Source organism: Nipponia nippon, unplaced genomic scaffold, assembly GCF_047370975.1.
Source record: "Nipponia nippon isolate SJK-2023a ecotype South Korea unplaced genomic scaffold, ASM4737097v1 scaffold_9, whole genome shotgun sequence".
In the NCBI taxonomy this organism is placed as follows: Eukaryota; Metazoa; Chordata; class Aves; order Pelecaniformes; family Threskiornithidae; genus Nipponia; species Nipponia nippon.
Window position 1 is genome coordinate 33,036,994 of NW_028262413.1, and position 24,815 is coordinate 33,061,808.

Consider the following 24,815-nt stretch of genomic DNA (forward strand, 5'->3'; position numbering starts at 1 on the left):
CATGTCAACATTTGTACCTCCTACTGCAGTCTTGAAAATGAGTGTTCAACTGTCTCACTCATGAATTTTAAATAATCATAGAATTACAGAATGGAGCAATTTAGGCTGGAAGGGACCTCAGAAGGGAATCTGGTCCAACTCCCCGCTCAAAGCAGGGCTAATGTTGATGTTAGATCAGGTTGCTCATCATAACATAAAGTTTTGATCTTAAAGGCTTGTGTAACGTTTCAAAACATCTCTCTCTGAGGAAAAAAAACCACAATCCTTGTACTTTTGTGGATTTGAACCTACACAGCTTAACTGAAGTCAGTCACAGGAACACAGGAGGCAAAACTCCTCGGTTACCAAGTCCTTGTGGACTTCTTCCAGATTTATACCAGCCTTGCAAATAACAACATTATTCATACATTTTGGTTTGCAGTTGGAGAAAAATTCAAGTCCGTGAATTCTGAGTATCTCTTGCGTCTGAGGCTTCTCTTAATCAGATCCAGAGTAAAAGAGCCACATGCTATTTTTCCTCAAAAAAAAAAAAAAAAAGTGGGTGAAAAAGGGCTGTTGACTTTGTTACTGTACTTTTTATTCTAGTGGCATTTTAGATGGACATGTTGAACATGTTAATAAGCATGTTTTCTGAACAGCTATGCTTCTCTAAGGCCAACAAGAGAGAGGAAAGAAGGAAGCTATTGTGTTAAGTAGAGAGAAAGAGAGTGAGAGAAAGCTAAAATGATTTTACTGTTTTCCAAAATGGAAACCTGTCCTAATCATTGAAGTGATTTCATCACCTTTTAAGTCATAAACTTCTGCCTTTGTTTTATACATGCTGTTTTGTTTCTCTCTACATTTCACAAGAAGAAATTTCTGAATCCTTTTTTTATTTTTTGTAGGTAGAAATCTACATTCACTGAGTGTAACTGAAGGCAGAATGTAACCATCTGCATTTTAGCAGAAAACATTAAGATTATAAACTGTCTGTTTATTCTTTGGAAAGCAGATACAGCAAAAAATGCATTGAATTTTTAAAGCTTTTGTAATTTTATACTATTTATTTTTCTATGACACAAATCCTTTATCTTTCTAAGAAATACCAGATTGTGTGGTTTTCTAACTAAAAGTATGATGCCTTGTTTGAGGGTATTAAGCCTTATTTTAGTGGCTTTCAGGCATTAATTAAATTATTAATTAAATTATTCTGATCAACAGAAGACAAATATGTGGCTTATAAAACTTATTCTAAATATATTTTGTAAGTAAGGGAAAAGCGGTAATGCCTTTTTTTTTTTCCTTTGCTGTCAGATTTAACCAATTAGAAAGCAGTCAGGGCAGTGCCTGTTGCATTAAAATTTCTAATCTTTTCCAGATTCACTGACTTCTCATAAGAGTTATTTCTTTCTGAAGCCACAATAATGTTTTTAGAATGGAGGGCAAGGGAAAGTTCCTTTTTCAGATAGGGTAGTCATTATACATTTCAGCCTCATCCCGATTCCTGCTTGGTGCTGGCACACAGTGTCACTCAGGCAGTGGGTGGGTGGAAACCCACGTGTGAGTTACCAGCTGCACTATGGAGGCAACAACCTCTCTCTCGTGGCACTGCCCCAGGTGGTGTGGGCTCCAAATCAGGTGATGGCAAAAAGGCTGTAGTCACTCCCGTCAGCGCTGGGCCTGTATCCACCTCTGAAACGTGTCCTGAACGCTAAGTCAATAAACCTCCTCAGGCACTGAAGTGAAGCCTGTCCTTGAATGTTTTCCTGAAGCTTAGCACTAGTGATCAATATCAGGAGGATCAAGCGCTGCAACTGCTTGCAGCCAGAAAATAGCCTCAAAATAATTCTTGATGGTTAGCACTCCTGTGGATGAGCTGGTAGGTGTTGCTAACCAAACACAACCCTGTCAGACAATACATGCACTGAAAAAACTGATGAAATTCTTGAGGTGGGGAATTTTTCTTAAATCTTTTCAAATTAGGTCTTTTAAAGGTAACCTGTCCATACAAATTTTATGACAGAAATGTCACCACTTCTAAGTTTTGTGCATCATTTAAAAGTACAGAGATTCCTTTTTACTCTGCTGGAGCTCCTCAAGATGAAAATGTGGGTTCTGCCTTTCTCAGAGGTGACTAATACATTACTGGCTGGAGGAGCCCAGGCACGCAGACCGTTCAGGCGCACCACCACTGACATTCGAAGGGAAATGCCTTCCCCTGCTTCTGAGCATGGATGTTGAATAAGTATCATTCACTTAATATAGTCAGCTTGGGAATTAGATGTTTATCATTAAAATAAGCAGAATTAAACGACTACGTTTAAAAGCATGAAAAGAGTTCACTGTGGATTAGACCGTGCTTGGTACACACAGTGCTTAGCAAAAGTTTGTGCAGATGCAGAGCGCTGATGCCTTCGGCCCTAAAATTTTTGTTGAAAGTCATCTTCTAGTCCATCTAGAGTAGGTGGACCCCAGTAGCACATGTAAAATGCAGTGAACTCGGGACTAAGGTTCTCAATTAGCTATCCAGTGTGAATGCACTTTTTTACTCTTCCACAACCTAGTTTCTCTACTTTTTTCATAACTTCTTATAAAGATGCTTGTATGTATGTAAATACACATACAAACAAATATATACGTCTTAAGAAAATGAACCTAGACATTATAAAAGACCTGCATCCAAAGCAAATAGAAAAACCTACAAAACCTATAGAGATTCTCTTTCTTTTGTCAGCCCTATATACACTCTCTGGATTCTTACAGGGTTTTTTCACTGCTTTTTATCACAGTCTCATAAATTTATGTGACATTTCCATGTTCAAATGAAATACTAGGGAAACTATTTTTGTCCTATTTCGATAAAACTGCTATTACCTTCTGTTGGGAATTAAAGTGTGAAACTCATCTCCTGTGAAGTTCTGCTCACTTTTAGCACTATCAGATATATTTTTGCTTTAATAGCTATTGTAGCTCATATTTACCACCCAGCTACTTTCTCAATGAAAATATTTCCTACCCCTCGTACCGATGTCAGTTAACATCCAAGCAATCCACTGTGGAAATCCCAAGCTTCACATGATCAGTAATCATACAGTGTAAGCCCAGCTGAGCTGAGGAAGTGTTTTGGTATTCTTCAAAACCAAGGATGAAACTTGCCAAGGGGCTGTTGTGTTTCATCCAAACCCCCAAAGTTTGTGGGACCTAAGAGGAGGCCACATAAATAGTTTAAGTTTTGTCCCATTTCTGTATTGAGCGCATCAGGGTGGGTTGAATTTGTAACACTTCGTCGGCCATGTCTAATGTTTGCAAACCAGCATGCTGATCCTGCGGCCAGATCCGTGAGGCCAAACCCATGTGCCTGTGCTGCGCGGCACTGCCCTTCCTCTGCACGGACAGGTCTGGCTGCAGAACCAGCGCCTGCCTCGCAGCAGCCGGAGCAGTGCTCTCCTCTGAAAAGTCAAAAGTGAATCCGCTTATGCCTAATCTCTAAATTAGTTTGGAAGCAAGTCTTCATTTTTGTCTATAAAAACAAACAATAAAAAATTGAATAAATATATTCTGTATAAACTACTTGCTATTTTGTCCCATAACCTAAACGATTCTATGATTCCATAACTGCACTTCTTTTTAATCAGAGATAAACTAAGAACCAGTAATATCTAATGATGAAAACCAGGAACTATACCTATTGAGAGTGCTTTTCGAGGTAGTTTGGAAGCAGTATTAACATATGACTCAGGGTCTGGCTGTTGTTATAATTGTTAGATTATGTTGTTTCCATTTTATTCATAGTCTAGCTTAGAAGTGGTTGTTAGAAATCCATTAAAGCCAGCATCAGGGCTTCAAGCCTGAGGAGAGGCGTTTGTTAGCAGGACTACAGTCCTCCGCTGTGGATGGGTTTACTTATTTGATCCCTTAGAAAACACAGTCCCTAGAAGTTCTATTGATTGTATTCTGGTCAAAATGGTATGAGCAAGGTAGAGCAGACACCAACGGCGAGGCAGACACCTGGGGTTTTTTTGCATTTGTGGGGTACACCTAGGACTTGTTTCAGTATCCATTTGGTATCAAGATGCTTTGTACCTTTCAGTATTTCCAGGGATTAGAAGGATCTTGGTGCTGTGGGAGGAGGAAAGAGCTAGGACAGCGTGGAGCACCGGCACGCTCGCCGGGGGTATTGCTAATGCTGCTCTGCTTGGAACACCTCGCACCCACGGGCAGCGGCGCAAGACCCCGTGGGGCGGTGGGGCGCCGGCCCCAACGCGGAGCGCAGACCCGAGGCGCTGGGGGGAAGGTGGGGCTGCCTCAGCACCTGCCGCCGGGGGTATTGCTAATGCTGCTCTGCTTGGAACACCTCGCACCCACGGGCAGCGGCGCAAGACCCCGTGGGGCGGTGGGGCGCCGGCCCCAACGCGGAGCGCAGACCCGAGGCGCTGGGGGGAAGGTGGGGCTGCCTCAGCACCTGCCGCCAGCAACGGCGGCAGCCCCGAGGCGCTTCGCCGCCGCACGCGGGCGGGAACGCAGGCCGCGCGCGCCGCCGCGCCGGGATTCCCTCAGGGAATGACGTCCCGACGGCGCGCGGCGATTGGCTGCGCCGCGGCGAGTTCTCCATTTATGGACACATTGCCCGCGCGGCCGGCACGGGGCAGCCTGTGCTGCTGCCGCCGCCGCCGCGCTCCTTTAGCCTTCCCCCGCCGGCGCGAGCCCCAGCCCTCGCGGGGCCGCCCCGCCCGCTCGGGGCCGCTCCCGCCGCCCCGCCCCGGCGGCGAGTTGCGCGCGCGGGGAGGGCGGGCTCGCTCCCTCCCACCGTTCCCTCCGTCCCGGGGCGCCGGCGCGTCTGGGCAGAGCCGCGGGCAGCGCAGCGCGGAGGAGCCGCGATGGTAGGCGCGGGGCGCGGCAGAGCTGGGGCAGCGGGGGCCGCCCGGCGGCGGCTCTCGGCGGGGAGAGCGCGGCCGCCTCGGCGCCTGTCTGTCGTGTTTGCTCGTGCTTTGCCGGGCAGGGGCCGCGGGCAGCGCTCCCCGCCCCGCGCGGCGGAGGAGCCGTGGCGAGGGGGCGGTTGTGTAACCGGCGCCGGCGTGCGGGAAGCGGGGCCGTGCCAGGCGCTTGCCGGGGCCGCTGGCCCTCTGGACGCCGGGTAGGTGCCGCCGCCGGCGGGGCACGGCGGCTTCGCTCTTCCGTCGCGTCCCGAGGCGGCCCGGGCCCCGCCGCGCGGGGCTGGGGCAGGGGCGGGGCCGGCGGCCCCCCGCGCCGTCTGCCGGGCACAAGCCTCATCTCCCGTCGCCGCTCGCCCTTTGGGATCTGAGGAGGTTTTGCACGTTGGTGTCCTCGAGTAGGGAAAAATCTCGCGGGAGGGTGCCGGGACGGCGGTGTCGAACAACAGGTGACGCTTCGCCGCCTCGCAGGGCGCCTCCGGAGCGGCCGCTGCCCGCAGACCGCCCCGCTCCTCGGGCACCCGTGCCCGCGTCCCGGCGGCCGCCCCGGCCCGCCTGCCAGCGGGGGCCCGGCGGCGGGCGGCAAGAGAGCGTCCCCGCGGGCCGCAGATGCGGCTCCCGAAGCCGGGGTGTTTGGGCGCCGCAGCTGCAGCGTCTGCTGAGTGTCTGGTGTGGTACGGGGGCGCGCGGTCAGTAACACACCTCAGTGCTAGGTTGAGGAAAAACCGAGGTTCGGCAGTTGAACCTGGTTTATCGTTAGTAATTGACTCCTGATGATCGATAATAGCTTTCATCCTGAAGTAATCCAAATAATGATTATGACTACCTGTTACATAAGAATTTAGAGTAAGTAGTGAAAAATCCAATGTGGTAATAAACTAGGCTAAAATCCATAACCTTTAACCAAGTAATTTTTTGAAAACTGTTCTAAAGTGGAATACTAAAGATCTCGGAGTTAAGATACTTGGAAAACTTTTGTATTGTTCCTACTAAAGCTTAACTAAGGTTAAGTTTTAGGGACTGACCAACATAGTCCTTGTGTATTCAGAGCTTTACTGACTGACGTGGAGCATTTGCCTGGGCCCTTCACTCTCAGTACCTTTTAAAGGACGCCCCTCATATGACCAGTGCCTGTGCTTTGACTCCCCGAGGCAAGTATGGTTGTGCCTGGTTACACCTATGTTGAGCACAAGTCTGCTTTACATGGAGCATTGCAGAGGTTAGAAAGCTAAAAGTTCTGTCGTGATCAGGGATGGTGATACCACCAGCTCTTACAGTCCTGTTACTGGTAAGATAGGTATATGTGTTCCCTGTGAGTTGATTGTTTAGCCAGGTGGTTCAAATCAACTTTAACTGTAACCTTTGCTCCTCAGTACTTGCTAGGTCACAGATATCTGTGGGACTTACAGATACCCTGGCAGAGATTATGTGTCGTTGCCTAGGCTGCTGACATGTTAAATGGGGCTGGAAGGCCTTGGTGCAGGTCCTTCAGAGATGTCTACCTGTTAACAATAATACTTTGAGATCAGTGGGTCTGTTAGGTGATGTGCTGTAGATTCCATTAATTCCTTTCTAATGAAAGGTTTTAATCAAAATATAGTTCTTGTAAATACATATAACTAATTGGTAACATACTCGATGAGTTTTACTTTATCAACGTAAGAGAACTAGTTTCTTCCGCAAGATATCCTTTTCAGGGAACTATTCGGGCAGTGATTCTCCAGCTCTTAATTTGATACGGAAGTAGTCTTGAATTAATCTTTTCACTGTGAGATCTGAAGCTAACGTGAACTGCATTTTTTAAGATTGTCCATAAGTAATGATTACAACAAAACCAGAAAAGATTGTTTTTAAAAGTACTGCTTTTTCTAAGAATTATGCCCAAGCAATTGTTTGATAATCATTGGAAGGCAGTGTTTTGTGACTTAGAAAGCTGGTGGAAGGATTGCCTGGCAGGACTTACTACTTACGAATGTAAATCACGCTGCTAGTATCCTGAAACTTTATGTGCTGTATAAAAAATTAACATTATTTCCCTTATTTTTGCTTTGACAATTTTGATTTCTGTGGAGGGGGGGAAAAACAGAATGTCATAGGAGTGCTTTGTGTTGTCTAAATTAAGTCTTTTCTGCCACATCGTCTCTGTAGGGCTTAGAGTGAACTTTTCCTGTTCTAACAGTGTCCACAGTGCAGGATGCTGCATTACCACTGACATCACTTATAGTTGTTTCATGCTTCTCGGGCAGTCTGATACAGCAGAGCATATAAAGGTGACGCTGGTGTAAATGTGCCTTCTTCTGTAGCCTCAGTGCCATGGTGTGTTGGCCTGCTCAGGTCTGATGGCAAGATTGTGCAGCTCTGTGCAACTTAGCAATGTGTATGCACTTTTTTTGCTGGTTTATTTTTAATCCAGATCAATATCTCTATCTGGTTAACAGTGTGGTTTCAGGAGGAGATCTGCAGACATGGAATGGGTGAGCTGTTTCATGGCTGTATGCTGCAGTATAAGGTGGGAATGAGCAACTGTGGGGCAAAACTGCATTAAAGCTGACAGTTTTAAGAAATGTGGCAACTGTTGAAATTTTTGTCTTGAAATGCATCCATTTTGTTAACTTTGCATTTAATTTTTTTAAATTAAAAATAAACTAGAGCCTCTAACAGCTTAGCTGCAGCTTGCAAGTCTTCAAAAATGTGCATTTTTAAAGTGTAAAGTAGTCCCACTCCAGTGAACGATTGGATCCTTAATGTTCAGGACACCTCTCAGCAAAACTAAGCTGAAACTTGCTTGAAGTGAAACGTAAGGTCAGGTGAACCTTTATGCAACTTTTGCTTTTATACTGTTGAGTTTGGACTTTCATAGTGTCATTAGGTAGTTGATAGAGATGCATTGGAGGATCTTATCTGGAGTTGGATAGAGAATCTGTATCATGTTAAAGAAATAATCTTGTGACATTAATGGGACAATGTGATCTTGAACCTTTTATTTAAAGTAGCTCTGTAGTCTTCAGGCAAAGATTGTTCCCCTGAGTACTGCCAGCTGGCTTTGACTCTCTTAAGGATAAAACATTGAACATTAATCAGGAAACATAATACTAACTACTACCATATTTATTAAAAAACAAAACAAAACACAAAACCAAATAAACACCCCAACAACAACCCATCAGTGATCGACTTTGCCTGCTTTTGCATAATTTCTGTTCTAGATTACTTCTACTGAAGTTTTATACCACTTTGTTGGGGAGAGTGAGATGGGAAGGCTCCAAGAGAAAGCAGGTTCAGCGGTGTCTGGAGTAACTCACAAATTATCAAGCAAGCCGGGGTTGTCTAATTCACTTACGTTAAGGAAAAAAATGTTCATATGTTATCTTTAATCAACATTTCAACGCTAAGCCTTTTTCTGTACCACTGCAGTCAGTATGTGCATTTTATCTGGGCATATTTGGTGTCTTCCTGTTTCCATCTATCTCTTCAACAAAGGTGGAAAGTTTATTCTTAAAAAGGAACCTTTTTATAGCAGTTCAACATAGCTTGATATCGGATATACGTGCTGGGGATGTCTTGATTGCATGTAATGCCTATGAAAGTCTGCAGAAATGAAAAGGACTCAAGTAGCCTGAAAGGACTTGTTAGCCTTTAGGATTTGGTCCTAAAATAGCTAATGTGTGATGTGAGCTGGGACCTTATACTATCTTAAGTCTTTTTCCTGCAAGAAAGTAACAAGGAAGACACTGATGCTTCTGTATTTGAAGGGTGCTTTTCTGTCTGGTGCTGCAGACAGTAGCATAAGCTCAAACCTTGCTCCCTGCCAAATGTGGAATAGTAGAGAGGGTAACAGCATGTGCTTTGCATTATGTCTAGAGGTGTATTAATGGAAAAATCTTCAGCTATATGGTGTTTCTGGCTGATATATAAAACATAATAATACACAGTAGCGTGTTTGATAGCAAAGCTAGTGAATTGTACTTGATGTGTTTTGTTTAGGTTTACAATGTGTGCATGCTTGTCTCTGTTTCCTTCTAGTTTAGACCTCTAGAATGGTTTATGGATATATTGTGTGTGTTAGAGCACTTTTTCAGAAAACACTAATGTATGCAGCATGTTGCCCAAATGCAGCTTTTGCAGCTGAAAACTGAACATGTGATTGTGTATGTATGTACATCTTAAGCATTTTTCTCATAATTTCTTTTGCCTTCCAGAATTGCTTTTTTCCCCGTCTATACATAACTAGTTTGTTGTGAAGGAAATGGGGTGACAATGCTATTAGTAGTTTAACTAAACTATTTGCAGCCACTTTTTCTTAACTTGAAGGGATAACTTACCCCAGTCTTACTGCCTCATCTTAAAACATTGCTGCATATGTGGAATGGGGGAAGTTAAAACAAACTTTTTGGAGCCTTTGTGATAGCTAGCCAGTGAAATGTGGTCAAGCTTTTACTGCGTTCTCAGTAAAATCTTAGTAATATTCTCATCTTAATATGGAAAGTATGTTTCCTTGCTTGAAGCACTTAAGAAGCTGCACATCTCTTTACAAAAGGAGCTGAGAAGACTTCTCTAATAATTATAAATATTTTTCCTTCATAAATACCCGTTTAATCTCTTCCCAGTTTTAGGAGTTAGTGTGAAAGTGATATTGATCTAAACGGTCATGCACTTCTCTATCCAAGTTATATCAAAGAATAAAGGTTTTTGTATTTCTCTATTCCCAATTTCATAAGGAATCAGAAATACCTGCATGTGTAGGTTTGCCTTCTAATATAGTATGCATGTATTGCTAATGTATAGATAGAGAACACATAAACATCTTCAGAGCTACTGAAGAACCCTTTATATCAATAAAACCTAATTAGTTTTAGATGCTGCATCTGATGAGGAAGGGAGCAAAAAGGTAAGAGGTAATCTTTCCTCCTAAGCTCCTAGCTCTTACGCCCAGGACCCTGGGTAACCCTAGGAGTGAGCCTGCTGTAGTTACATGAAGAGTTCTGACGCAGATTGTTGTACTTCTGATAGAGACTAGCCTGGGATCTGGCTTACTGTGTTGGCCTGTAAGTTGTCAGGTTTTTGCTTACCCTCTTGTTCTGGTTGTTGCCACAATGCATGGCTTATACATGACAAATTGGTCTGCTTTCCTTTTCAGTTTCCTAAAACACTATTGTAATGCAATACTTCAGTCTGCTTTTTTTTAGAAAAGTGGATTCTACATCTAGATGGTGTGTGGCTACTGGAAAGCGTTAAGAGCTATGTTGGAAAGGGATTTTGCACCTAATTAAAACAGGTTTTGTTCTGGGAGTTAACAGTGTAAGATTAGGAGGAGTAAAATCAAAGAAGCAGTTCTTAAGACTGGGAAGAGTGTGTGTATATGTGTTTGTCTTACAAAAAATAAGGATTTGGAAAATAGTTCAGTCCCTCTCCAAACACAGAAATCACCAGGCATAGGCTTTGGCAAGAAAGGATTGGCTTGCACTATTGTTAACTCTTTGAATGAACCCACTTTGTACTATCTGAAGTCTCAGCTTGAATATGAGCAACAAAGATTTACATCAGTGTAAAAGGCTAAACCTTTTGGGGAAAATCATATAAAGGTTCTCTTACACATTTTCTCATCTGTTGGAGGTCATTCATTTCCTCACTATCCTGTTGTCTGCCAAGGAGCTTTTCTGGTCGATGCTGGTCACTAGCAAATGACCAGCACTCCTATCACTCCCTGTGGGAAGTGTCTTTTTTTTTTTTGCTGCTTGTGTGTGGAGAAGTATTACACATGTATGGGCTGCTTGCTAATTTTTGAAACCGCTGTAGCCAAAGGACTCTGTTAGGTGGTGTATGTTGTTTGGCTTTTATTATTTCTCCTACGTGGGTGTGAAAATATTTACAAATACCAGAGAAACGTGGCAGAAAGTAAACAAGAATTTTATCCCTATCTTAAGATCAGAACCGAGAGCTGTCTCTGACAAGTTGTTTGATGTTCACCTCACCTAATCGTTAGGACTCTTGTGCAATCTTAGCCTGCTGTTGCACTCCTGAGGGAGCTTGGGTGTGAGGAGCTATAGTCAGAGCTTCCAGGGCTCGGTTCAGTCTTTCCCATCTCCTGCTCCGTTCCCCCACGTTCCTGAGATGCCGATCACTGTCCTGCCCAGGAAGTATGGCTATCGCTCATCTCCTGACTCATATTCATCTTCTAGCTTTCCTATCTTCCACCTAGTGATTTCCTCCCCTTCTCCTACCCTCACCGCTTTGAAAATGCGAATACCCCTTGGGCAGACCAGGTGTGCAGTCATGTCCTGGCAGTGCATGGGATCCGTTCTCTCTGCTTGACTAAGTCATTGCTGTGGTAGGAAAAGGTTTCTTAGTCTAAAGCATTTCCACATGCTGAACCTTACAGGTGTTTTCTGCCCGTTTTATTAAATGTGCTTCATACAAATGTGTAAGTGGCTTTGGAGTTTGGCAAGTACATCTAAGCTCAAGATTATTTAATGTAAATAGTCTAGAAAAGGGGGGTGTGGTCAAGGATCTTTTTCCAAAGACACAGCGGCATTTAATTGGCATTAAAACCATTGGTGGATTGGGTTCATAAACTGTAAAGTATATTTCTAAAAAAAATTTCTGAATTGAAATTTTTTTAGTTGAAACTGAAAGTGCTTTTTTAAACAAAGCCACTGGGAGAGCTGACAAGGAAAGCAGTATTGGTAATTGGAGCATGAGTTAGAGTTATCAGAAGTGATGCTTATTGGGAAGCACGCTTAAGAGGTGCTTTTAAGTACAAAGAATTACCTGCTAATGTAACTTACTAAATTCAACAGCTAAATTTGAACTTCAAAGCCAGACGTTAGCAGATCTTGAGCATTCTTTGTGATCAACACCATTCTGGAAGTGTAAAAAGGACTATAAAACAGGTCTGGTGCTCTGCTCTCCTGTCATCTGGGTGATTCTTCAGCTGCCAGAAGTCTCTCTGGTAAAACTCGCTTCTGGCTGCCAGGGAACAATGCAAAAGGCGACGGCTTTATACTCTTGGAGTGGGATGATGATAGATCTCTCTTCTTTAGCCTACTTCATCAAAAAAAGGAACATAAATGGTTTACGCAAAACCATGTGCTTCTACGAGCTATTTTGATGCTTTGTTCAGCAATCTGAAGTCTAAATGAGAGGTTTTTGTTGGCATCCTTCGAACAGGACTAGCTGTTGTGAGTGACTAGCTGCACTTGTCCCTGTACAGGAAGTGTGAGGGGTTTTTTCCTTGCCAGCTCAGAACCACTTACTGAATCACCTTCATCAGCTGAGCCTGAGTCTGTAACCAGTTCTTGGTCAGCCTTGTCTAATTTAAGTGTTGAAGTCATATTCAAGTCTGAACAATGCGGCCTGATATCCTTTATATGTTCTTAACACTCAGGATTTTAAATCTTTCATGCTTGTGTCTTATGAAATAGTATGCTGCCAGATGTTTGATCCTACACCTAGGACAGTCTTCTGTTTTCAATCTGGCATTCCACAACATTTGTGAGGCTTTAAATTCTAGGCAGTTTACCAGTGCACGTTGTTATCTTTTGCAGTGATTTATGTCTTTTCCTGTGCTTTGAGTTGTATATTGCTAATAGCAGAAATACAGAAAGATGGAAGTTGAGATCTTTTGTCAGTAATGTTTGCAGTGCCAAGCAGTAGTCAAGAATTTGTCTCATCTTGTTCTGTTTTTTTTTCCTGCCTTGAAGGACACAAGCCTGCACAAATGCCGAAGTGCTTCCAAATTTGCTTTTGCAGTACCTCTTAACCCTGTGTTATTCCCAACTTTGTAAAGAACTACACTGATACAAAGTGTATTTGAATTTCTTTTAACAAATGCTGCCAACACATGTAAAGTCCTTTGGGTTGTGACCCCTGTATACTCTTATAGCTCATTTGGAATGAACGTACTACTGGTCTGGGGGGTTAGTAGGAAGATTCCGAAGATAAAAGTTTACCTAGGTATTGTAAACATGCGTATGTACAGCATTAGTATTCTGTTAGCTGTTGGGCTTTGAGATGTTGTGGTTCTTCTGGGATGTATTGAATACCTTTTGATCACTCAGGTTTTGGACTATCTTATTGCAGATGTTTTGGTATATGAACTGGAAAATACTTCATTTGCTAAGTGAAAGCAGTGTTCTTGAGGCATATTGGAGGAGTACTTTAATGAAACATAATCTTAAAGGCCATTTCATGGTACTCAAAAGAAGTGCATATTTTTAAGTTTGAGTATTTGTTTTTTCTTTCAGTATTTGAGAAGAATTTGATTTGTCTGTTTATCAGTCATGAAAGAATTTGTTTTCCTGTACTGCGTCCCCAACTTTATTCAGTACATATCTAAAGAAAGGGAAATGTGCAAAAGTATTTATAATAGTAATTGAAAACAGTCATACTTATAGTACAGATATACTTAAATTAAATGGGGGATTTCAGATTTGGTGAGATTTGTTCCAGAAACGATATAAAGTTACAAAACCACCCATCCTTGTTTTCTGAGCACAGAGGTACTAGCTGTCTACATAGACTGAATTAATAATTCTACAGTATGTTCTGGTAAGGCCAATAAAATATGGATTTTGCATAATTACTTCTGCTGTCTTGGTATTGGCACTTACAAATTGCTATCTAAACATCCATCGTGTTTTTGAAGGAACTAGTGATAAGATGCGATCATTTAAGGAAAAAACTAATTAGTCACGGGAATCCATCATTGCATTAGACTCCTGTATCATATTTAGTTCTATAATTTTTGTTTATTCTTGATAGTACAGTTTTTATGGAAGCAAGTTAGAGTGACACAGTATTCCTGTCAGGAAATTTCTGATATCTTTCCTACCATAATTTGAATTAAAAATTTGGGTACTGTGGAAACTGATGTATTGCAAAGCATGATTTTATTACTGTGCTGGTTTTGGCTGGGATAGAGTTAATTTTCTTCACAGTAGCTAGTATGGGCCTGTTTTGGATTTGTGCTGGAAACAGTGCTGATAGCACAGGGATGCTTTAGTTACTGCTGAGCAGTGCTTACACAGAGTCAAGCCCTTTTCTGCTTCTTGCCCCAACCCACCCCAAGAAGTTGGGAGGGGACACAGTTGGGGCAGCTAACCCCAGCTGGCCAAAGGGCTATTCCACACCATATGACGTCATGCTTAGCATATAAAGCTGGGGGAAGAAGAAGGAAGGGGGGGACGTTTGGAGCGATGGTGTTTGTCCTCCCAAGTAACCGTTACGTGTGATGGAGCCCTACTTTCCTGGAGGTGGCTGAATGCCTGCTGCCAGTGGGAAGTAGCGAATGAATTCCTTGCTTTGCTTGTGTGCGTGGCTTTTGCTTTAACCTGTTAAACTGTCTTTATCTCAATCCATGAGTTTTCTCCCTTTTACCCTTCCACTTCTTTTCCCTATCCCACTGTGCAGGGAGTGAGCGAGCAGCTGTGTGGAGCCTAGTTGCTGGCTGGGGTTAAACCACAACAATTACATATAGCTTCTATACCATACCATACCCTGCTGACACTGTTCTTGTGTAAACTTGACTAATTCCTGAATTCTGAATTGCTTTAATCCATGAAAACAAATATATGACTTTACCAATTAAAATACAGTAGTCCCACTAGGAACAGAATTACTTCAGCTGTTTTTTGTTGCCACTTAAAAACTGTGCCTTATGCCCAATCGTGTTTCCAGGACTTGATGTTGTATTGTTGGTAGTCTCCAAAGACTTTTTCGGTGCTTCTCCTCAACTTCAATTGTACGCTGGAAACTACTATGTTGGTCAGTAATTGCTAGATTCAGCAAACCAAAAATTGCTACAGAAACATTCTGGTCGTTGCAGTGGAAAAGTCAAAATAACTTCTCAGGGTAGGGCAATTCGGATGTTTTCAGTTTTGAGGGTATCCTGGCTGTTCTTTGTGTAACCTGCAAGACTTGAATAGACTGGAGTAAGGGGACTTTTTGGAATTGACTGGCCCTGGTGTAAGGGGAAGTGTAGGCCTACTGCTACAGAGTAGCAGCTTAAACCTGCTGAGATGTCTGTGGCAACAGAGCTAAAAATGCATAAATCTATCCTGAACTGTATCCAAACTGTTAGCCGTTTACTTGCTCTGCAGTGGCTGTTGGCTTTGCAAAGAATCTCTTCCCACTTCTTCCTTGGGTAGCCAAGAGTTCCTAATTACAGATGCACAAAGCCCACATTTGCTAGTTGTGCTAGTAAGGGGTGGCATTAACACACAGCGCTTGTGCGAGGAGGAACACTTGTCTTCCAGTTAAGTGATGGGACTCAGTGGGCCCCTCAGGGTTCGTATTTGATGGCCAGTGTCACATTCTACTTACCAATGGTTGAAGGTGAAGTCCCTGCAGGAGCAATGTTTCAGAACCCTGTAAGGACCCAAGTCCTATTCTGTTGGTGATCCTAGGTTATAGGAATAGACCTTCACTATTGTGGTGCTTAGGAGTGTGGTTTAGTGGTGGACTTGGCAGTGCTACGTTAATGGTTAGACTTGATGATCTTAAAGGTCTTTTCCAACCTAAACAATTCTATGATTCTATGATTCTATCAGCAAAGAGACTTCATTTTTAAAGTTGGAGTTGCAGTAACTTCTACAGCTATTTGTTGTGGGTTTTCTAAGATTAATTAGACTTGACATGGGCAAAAAGTGAACTTGAATGTTGTTTGTAACAAATGGAGGTCCTGTTATGACACTGCTTATGTCTATGGAGGTCTGGTTTGAGATTTGGCCTTTAATGAGCAAAAACTTGAGTCCCATTTAAAGCAGAGTTGGGGGGGAGGGAGAATGACTTCATTGTAGGAGAGGCCGCTGCTTTTGCTCTTTTGCTGTTTCACTTGTGTTTTTGTACCAGCATTGGGTTGTAACCACAGAGTTCAAGGCATGATCATTTTCAGATGAGAGGATAGGGATAGGTCTTCAGCAGAGCAGGTCAGATTAGAAGTGTACCTATCCAAGTGAAAGAGGACTTGACAATGCCTGAGTATCTGATATGTGGAACTCGAGGTATATGTTGAGTACCTGTTTCTAGCAACTAAGCCTGGTTTCTTAAGCAGCTTAGATATTTGTCTATAAATGTCACTCTTGTCTCACACTAAGTAATAATATATATCTGCATGGCAATAAAGGACTAGATCCAATGTACTGGAGAAAATACAAATTTGCCCAGTTTCACATTTGCTTTAAATACCAATTAAATCAGCATATATGATGCTATGTGGTTAACAAAACTTACGTTTGATAAAACTGAAATGGGTTCTGTTTTGGTTTAAAAAAACCCCATACAATAATGGAGATTAATCTGTTCTAGTTTAAAGCTGCTTTCAAACACACAGAGTATGTATTCTCTACAGGACTTACTACAGCCTCCGCTGACCTTGGCCTCAGTCTCAGGAGTGTTTAATGAAGTGCGTGAGCCTCTTGTAAGGCTACGAAGTGGCACACAGTAGTAGAGAATGGATTAATTACTTCATGTAGGTAGTACTATTGTTAAATGACAGTTTTAATATTGAAAGGAATACTTAGTTTGCCAATTCCTAGTGTCAGTTACCCATCTCACTTCTCCAGAAGTCTTAAAGCTGTTCCCATGAGTACTACTTTTTAAAACTTTTCTAGTGGTGAATAGGAATTCTGGTTCCAGGGCTCTTAATGCCTGAAATACCAGCACACCCAGTCCACAGAGACCTGATCTCAATATGCAGAGTAAGTTCATGACCAGCAGTGGTTTCTTCCTGTAGTTTACTTTGTGTTTTTATTCTTGGTTCATTCTAGGAACACTTGAGAGGAAATAGAAGAACAGTGGCTACTTATTCCCATATTTGGTATCGTTCTAGACAAAATGAACATCCTTCTTCACTAAGAGCGGTGATAGGGTGTTTCTGGACAATCTAACCTTCCTCAAACCACAGGTTAATCTTGACAGGGTCACATTGGGTCTGCTTTCTTGGTAGCTGTGTATAGTGCAGTTTTCTACATGGATTTACAGTGATGTTAAGCAATTAGGTGGCACTAACGGGTTGGATTAAGATAATTAGGCCTGCATCTTCACAATACTAAAAGCTTGTCTTTACATAGTTAAAAGTCCTTGTTCTACAGCAGAGCTTCCATTGGTCTATACATTAGTAGTGGTGTATTTTAAATTATAAAGAATTAGAATTAGTGGAGGTTACAAAGTACTTTCAGTGAAATGAACACTCAGGCTTTAATTACTCATAATGGAAGAGGAAAGAATAATTAGAACATCAATGTCAGTTGCATCTCCTAACTTGCTCCATGTTTCGTTTTTTCTTGCGACCTGTGTCGCAACATGGGCTCATGTTGTATTCTGTATTCCCAGTACAGATTTGGGGGGGGAGGAACCCCAAGCCCTAAACCCGATTTCTCAAGCAGTCATTAATAAAGCCATATTGAGAAAGGAGCAAATACAATGTACTTCAGAAGAGCATTGTAATCACTAGAAATGTACTCCCTGCTTCCTGCTGAAATAGCTAGCTGCCTTACCTGCTCCCGTGCAATTTGCCAGTAAAAATAGAAATTAGTTTTGTGACAGCAGATTTTGATCTTTAGGTTAGGAGTCCTGAGCTTGACCTCTTCTTGTTCTTAAGTATTGCAATCTGTACTTAAACTCAGACTAAATAAAGTTCAGACTGCCCGAAATTAAGCCACTATGGATACAATCCTGACAGATCTAAAAACTTCCACTTTCAGACAAGAAAGGAATGTCTGAAACCCACCCAGAAGAGCAGAACACAATACAAAATTTGAAATCCCTGTTTCAATGACATAGGATAAGTTTATAGACTGAAACAACTTTTTTTCCAGTCCTGAAAGTTTCTTTTGTGGAAAGGAATTTAAGAGCTGTTTATTCTGAAAACAGTCTTAACTGTGTGAAAGATGACAAGTGCTGAAGCAAGTATATTTGGGCTGTATTGACAGTACAGCCTGTACCCTTAGTGTATAGGCAGATACTTCATAAACCTTTTGCCGTCACTAAGGATGTTCTGAAAGTAGTAGTTTGAATGTGATAGAGAAGCATGTTGTTACCACAATTAATGAATTAGTCATGAATTTCGTCTGACACACCTTGAGAGTGTTCACCTACTGAAATCAAGTTTGCTTTTGTTCAGATAATTCCTTAATGATACAGGCTGAGGCATTTTTGCACCTGAGGCCATTAGGTAACTTTTTCACTTGACTTGTGCAGTACATGGGTCTGTTCTCAGATCAGAATACATTTAAAATTGAACAAGCAGTTAGTAGGGTTATCCTGCTACTATATGGTAGGATTTTTTTTTTTTGTGCTGAGTCCAACCTGGGACTGCAAGGGACAAAGCAAGCTGAACTGCTCCCATCAGTTTGATTGTAACCTGCCTATGGTGGTTTGTACTGGATCTCTGATATTCAAGAACAGTTAAATAGCTCCTAACTTAGTATGGGGGAAAAGAGACTTCAATCAAAAATACCAGTGGTAATTTTCTGTTGTTCTAGAATGCACTTAAGACTTTGGGGACTTCTTCCTAGTCTGCAGTTCAAAATACGTAGCTGGAGAATCAGTAATTGGAATGTTAACTACCTGTTGTGAAATAGCTACAGTTGTGAATTTTACATCTGAAGCAATATTTTCGAAGAATATCCATTTTCATTTCAAAATCATTTTACCTGAGGACTACAATTAGATCTTAAAGTTAGAAGTCAAGGTTATTGTTGTGTTTTTTTTTTTTATTCCCAGGGCTTTGAAAGTATTTTGTCATTCTGCTCTTTTCAGATGTAGAGAGATGTAGGCTAACTATAAAAATACTAATCCTGTTGTTTTTTGCTCATTGAGAGTGCAGGTGTACAAACAGGAAAAGGAAAAACAAAGGGGAAGTTAATATCATCTGATTGCCAAAACAAAGCACCAATTCAGTAGCTAAATTTATGTTCAAGCTGGTGACAGGATACGGTGAACAATGAGGAATGTTTTTTACGTTCTGTAGCTACATGTGTCCTTTTAGGGCTTGATTTGCAATTATTCTTGACCACTTGAAACTCTTGAGGCGGGTAGAAGTCCGCTCATTTAAATGGACACACTTTTTTTGGCATGCTATCTCAATGAGATGCCTAGTCACTTATTTTTCATTCTTGGTGTTTTTGAAGACTTGGAAATATACTGAAGAACTAAAACTGCTCAGTTTTTTAAAGTTTTTTTTTTTAAGTCAGGTAGTGCAAGTCAGGACATGTAAGTATTAGAACTGGCAGGTGGGGGAATACTTTCTGTTGTTCTATCCATTTGCTACTGTAGCTGTAATAAAACACACTGTTTTCCTCTTCAGTCCTGTTCCTGTCTTCCAGTCTCTAGTGTGACAGTGGGCGAGAACCTCACTGAAGTGTCAAAGCTGTGCAGAGCCTCCCTGATCACTTTCTCTGTGGATGATGTTTTGTTCTGGTGCTATTTCAATAAGGAAGTACTGGGGAATGTATCTAAGGGGCGTATTCCTAACAGCTGCCATGGTCCCTGTTTTGTGGAGCTCTCCTAGGAGCCTGAAAAATCTATAGTGTGTGAGAGGACTGGAATCCTCTGCTGGTTTTGACAGACTGTGTGTCCAGACTACATTGTGCCCTCTGTGATGGAAGTATGACTTGGGCTGCAGTAAGCCACGTGACAGATCCTACTTTCTCAAATAGAAATGAGAATGAGGGGAATAACTCTTAAGAAGGAACGGTGGAATGGTCTGCATTGGTGAGGTGGTGGGAGCCTAGTCTGATCCAGGCAAGCTGCTTCCAATTTCGATGTCAAGTTCTGCTCCTTCAGTTCTACCTTAATACTCTTTCCATCTGTTTACAATCCTTCAGTATTGCTGATGAAACTGGTCTGATGCTAACCTTGTCTAGGAAACCTGTGCTTGTCCTCGTTCCCATTCATCAGCCATGTAACTTTGAAATACTTGGCCTGACTCTGTGGTCCTACCTCTTGGCTTCTGCAGCTGTCTTCCACGAGCTTTCCCTCCTACATCTTTCACACATCTTTTACTTTCAGCAAGCCTTTACAGAGGTCCCCTGTCTTCAGCTGCAAATCCCAAGGGGCATGCTCTGCTTTGTTACAGACTTCCAGTGTGATTTTTGGGATTTGTCCCTTAAATGTTATCTGTAATAGTCTGTAATGTGATGTTTAAGTTACGCCTTTACTAGTAGTTCTAAACAGGTTTAACCTTGCCCAGACAATGGTTTTTAAATGGTGTGTGTAAACATTGGAACATTTTTCTGGTCCCTTTTGAAGTGCAGCTTTCTATGGTAGCGCATACTAAAGGAAAATATGCAATGAAACACATTGTATAAAGGCGAAGAAGTTCTATTTTGTACTTTGCAATAAGGTGACCGAGATGAAAATGGATGTACAAATGTTATCTCTCTTCATGAACCTGGTTATGTGAATAAGTCATGTTATTACTTAAATGCCTGTATATGAAACATGTGACTTTAACAGTAGATGAAAAACGACTTTAACAGTAGATGAAAAACTAATTTTTGTCCTCATAGTACTCCTTACAGTTACTGCTTCTAGGTGTGGAGAATTTTTGAGTGCAATAAAATATATACTACTTAATTTCTGCATTAGTACTAAATTGGCAAAACAACACTGAGGATACATCTCTAATAGGAATCTATGGAATAGTTGGTGTTGGATATTGCCTGTATACCACAGACCACGAGTGTGTGTTAAAAGATACAGAAAAGCCTTTCCATCATGCTAGCTATTACTGTAGGATTTAAAATGCAGAGTGTTTTTTCGAAGCTGCTGTCAACAATACCTAAAAGCCATACAGCTACTTTAGAACTGGACTCCAGAGTAAAAAAAAACAACTATTCTTGCAGAATGTTCCATGGCACCTTCCATCACTACAAATAACTGAAACTTTTGACACTTTATTCAAAGGTTTTGCCCCTTTTCATAGCCCTTCTGCTGAACCAGTAGGCTGCTACTGACTGATCAACGACTAAATTACTAATTTTGTTCTCTTTAGAAACTTGGGCTTTGCCTCATGCTCTCCCATGCAAAAACAGTATGTAAATCAACCCTCGCTAAACATGAGATTTGACAGGAGGAAACTCCAAAGCAAAATAGCTGCAGGCTGCCTCCTGTTCTTTCTTACTGTGTTTCAGTGGCAACAAAATTATTTTGGCAGTCAAACATTGCACAAGGAGTATGCAGAAGCACATCCTCATATCTAATGGTCAAATTCTTTAATCTACAGAGTTTAAGAGGTGCTTTCATTAACTGGATGAGGCATGCCTAGCTGCACAACATAGCTTTTCTTGTGGTTGTTCAGATTAACATGTTGTAGGGGAAAGAAAAAGGCACAGGCAGGGGGCTGGGATGGTTAACGATCACATGCCTGATGTGTGATGTTGTTTTTCCACTATTGCTTCACTAGATGATACATAGAACTGTGCATGTTAAAGGAACCTTGTAGAAAACAAGCTTTCCTCAGTTACTATACTTCAAATAAACCAAAGCATGTAATGGCATCAGCAGGGGTTCTGAGAGTGCAAGTGTGAATCCCAAACCTATGTCACTAAATGACCAACCTTAACTTCAAATCCTCCCTCATTTGCTGAAATGCCTAAAGCATTCCATGCCTTGTGCCTTTATCCCCTTTTCCATCATACGCTTTAAGTCATGTAACAGGATGGCATACTGCCCTCAGGTGACCTTGATGGGGGTGAATGGCCCCCCCCTTATGGACATAAGTACTATACCTAGTAGCATTAGAAGTGGTAGGAGATGACATGGCTGTGAACTGTGCACTCTGGCCTAACTTCACTCCTGGTCTGCAGCTACTTCTAAATGCTACAGTAACATGAAGAAATGTTATGTGTTAAAACCTAACAGTTTTTCACTAAATTAAATTGAAGTGAAATCAATAGACATCTGAAATGATAGAATGAGATTTTATGGTACTGCATATAAAACTTAAAGATTTAATAGGGAACTGTAAAGTGGGTTGTTAATCTACATATTTAAAAACTTAACTAGATGACGCATTCTAGTGCACACAGGCTTTTAGATGCATGTTTCTCCATTTAAATGCAATACAACTTACAGGAGAGGCATTTTGTATTGCTTATATTATAAACAATTTACAAATTTTATTACAGAACAGTTTCTACTAGTGTGCTCTTTTTTATTTTGAAAAACCTAAAGAAAAAACCCTGAGGCTTTACTTAATTAACATAGGTGATTCTAATAGCTTTTGTGAACTGGGTTTATTAACAATGGAGTGAGTCTGAAATACTAAAAATTGTATTCTCAATAGTAAAGACTTGCAATTTTGTTCAGTTGCTGGCAGCCTTTGTACCTTGCTTGTAAAAAAAAAAAAATAATCTATGTAATGAGTTACTTGGTCTTCTTGGATTTGGTCTTATTGGACTTAGTTTTGCTGATATTTTTGTGTATATTTGTGAAAGGTTACCTTGGAGGATGTTTGAAGCTCCAATTCCATAAGCAACAAAGCAAATGTCCTTCATTTCAGCATGGCAGATGAGATGGAATCTGATTTCAGCTAGTCTTCTGAAATCTGAAGTGTGCAGAGGAAAACTTAAGATGTCTGGATTACGTCCTCCTCTTTTTTTTTTATTATTTATAAAAATGACACTGTCTATAAAAATGGATAGGCTACCTCAGAATTGTCTTTCCTTACAGTCCTGCAGGGACAAACATTCATAATTGGCCTAGATATTTTTCACAGAAGCAAGGGGAGAATGGTTTTCTTTTCAACAAAACCTAACTAGGCATAAATAAAACTGGTAGAATAGGTTGGCAAGTTATTACAAACACCTGGATATTTTATGGTTCTTTGGTCTTTTTTTAATTGTGTTCATAGTTAGAAGAATTTTGTTTTTGAAAGCCTCAATGAGTTTCAGTATTTTAGGTGTTGAATAATTCATGCTAAACTTTGGTTTTGCATTGTTTATGGCACAAAAAACCCCCTCAAGCAACTGATTAAAAAAAGACTTACCACATTCCTTTATTCACAATTATCCTCTGGTTAATAACAACATTTAGACATAACTATGTTGGCAAAATCATAGCTATGTTTATGTAAAGACTGGTACTATGCTGAGCCTCAGTATTGCATTATGAGGGCTGCCCAAATCTTTCCCATTCATGGATTTTTTTTTTTTTAATTCCATGGAAAAATGTTCCAATGCACTTTGTTTCTAGTTTGGCTTTTTCTTTTTTGTAAGGGCCCTTTTCTTTACTTTCAGGTTTGTGTGGATGCTATGGCCAAGTACAAGCAGCTTGACTACAAAATGAGCTGTGCTGGAGTGTTTTATTAGGTTTATAGAGGTTAGTGTTGTTTGTCCTTAAGAAACTTTCTGAGCACGGACTTCTTCAGACTGTGCTTGAGTTCGTGGTAGTATCAAGGAGTAGTGTAGTTTTCTGTAAGTAATTATCTGATCTGGTAACACTGGTCACTAGGAGTTGTCTAATGCCAGACAAAAAATTCTCACCTGAAATCACTTGGAAAAACTTGCCTGTAAGTTCATACCTAAATCTTTTTTTCAAAGGAAGAAAATAGATTTTAATGAAAATAGTCCCATAAATGTAGAAGGATGTACTGCATCAGTGCCCTGGCATCTTCTCATGTGTATTCAAACATCATGGGTCAATGCTCCAAAAGTTTACGGCATTGACTTAAATTTTTGGTCGTCTAAGAATCTCACATAATCATATTGTCATGAAATTTAGGGGAAACATTAAGTATGCAGTAGTAAAGAAAGGACAGTAGTTGTGGTCTGCAGACAATGTCAGTCTCTTTATTGCTGCACATACCTATCTTTCTGAAGTAGCAGAAGGTTGAAAGTCGGGCCTGCTTATTAGCCAGGACGTGGAGCTGCCTGTTCTGAATCATTCTCAAGAACCAGCTGAGCTATGGGCGTCTGCTGCTTCAGAAACCAAAGGTCAGCTGAGACAGGAATGAGTATTGCTCATAGGAAAAAGGGACAAAACCAGGCAGATGTGTAGTAGCAGAATTAGAGATTGATCTTGGACAGTGTGAAAATGAAGTAAAGCTCTTTGTCCCTTCCAGCAACTGCAGTGAAAGCCCTGATAATGGACCTGCATGTTTAGGATTATCCAAAGGCTAATACAGCATGTTGAACCCTTAGTCGGCACCAGGGAAGTCTGTATAAAGTGTCAATATTTCTTAAGAAGTTGGTTTTCAGTATTGCTCCTGGAATGCTTATGACACTTCATTTTTTTCCTTCAGGTTCTCAGTCTAACTTACAGGTGCCTCAGTGTTTCTAGGTTGGGTGTAAAGAAGGCAAAGAAGCTGGTCTGGAAGGAGAAATATATTGGAAGGGTTTGTCAAAGTTCATTATGGCCTTGTGTGGAGTAATTGGAAGTAATGCTAAGTTGAACTCTAATGGGTACCTGTTCACTGAACAGCTCTCACCATCTCATGCCTCACTCGTGATGCCGGCGCACAGCTGAGGGGTGTGTGGCAGAATACGCTCTTACGGACCTGGTACAGGCTAAAGGTATAGCTACTGGTATTGCATTTGGGTCACGTTTTTAGCACACCACTTTAAATTGTATTTGTTTTCAGCAAGATAGAGTCAAAGGCAGCATTTATAGTATGGTTGGGGGGTTGGTCTCTTCTCCTAGTAACAAGCGATAGGACGAGAGGAAACGGCCTAAAGCTGCGCCAGGGGAGGTTTAGGTTAGATATTAGGAAAACTTCTTCACTGAAAGGGTAGTCAGGCATTGGAATGGGCTGCCCAGGGAAGTGGTTGAGTCCCCATCCCTGGAGGTATTTAAAAGACAGGTAGACGTGGTGCTTGAGGACATGGTTTAGTGGTGGACTTGGCAGTGATAGGTTAATGGTTGGACTCGATGATCTTAAGGGTCTTTTCCAACCTTAACAATTCT

General features: G+C 41.4%; 1 protein-coding gene across 1 annotated transcript in view; it reads left to right on the forward strand.

Moving 5' to 3' along the window:
• The first annotated feature begins 4,744 nt into the window (after nt 1–4,744).
• Nucleotides 4,745–24,815, forward strand: part of MYO1E (myosin IE) — a 95,651-nt gene continuing 75,580 nt past the window's right edge. The window contains exon 1 of the mRNA XM_087745401.1: nt 4,745–4,859. Coding sequence (XP_087601527.1) covers nt 4,857–4,859 — 3 coding nt within the window. The 5' untranslated portion in view covers nt 4,745–4,856. The remainder of the gene's footprint in view (nt 4,860–24,815) is intronic.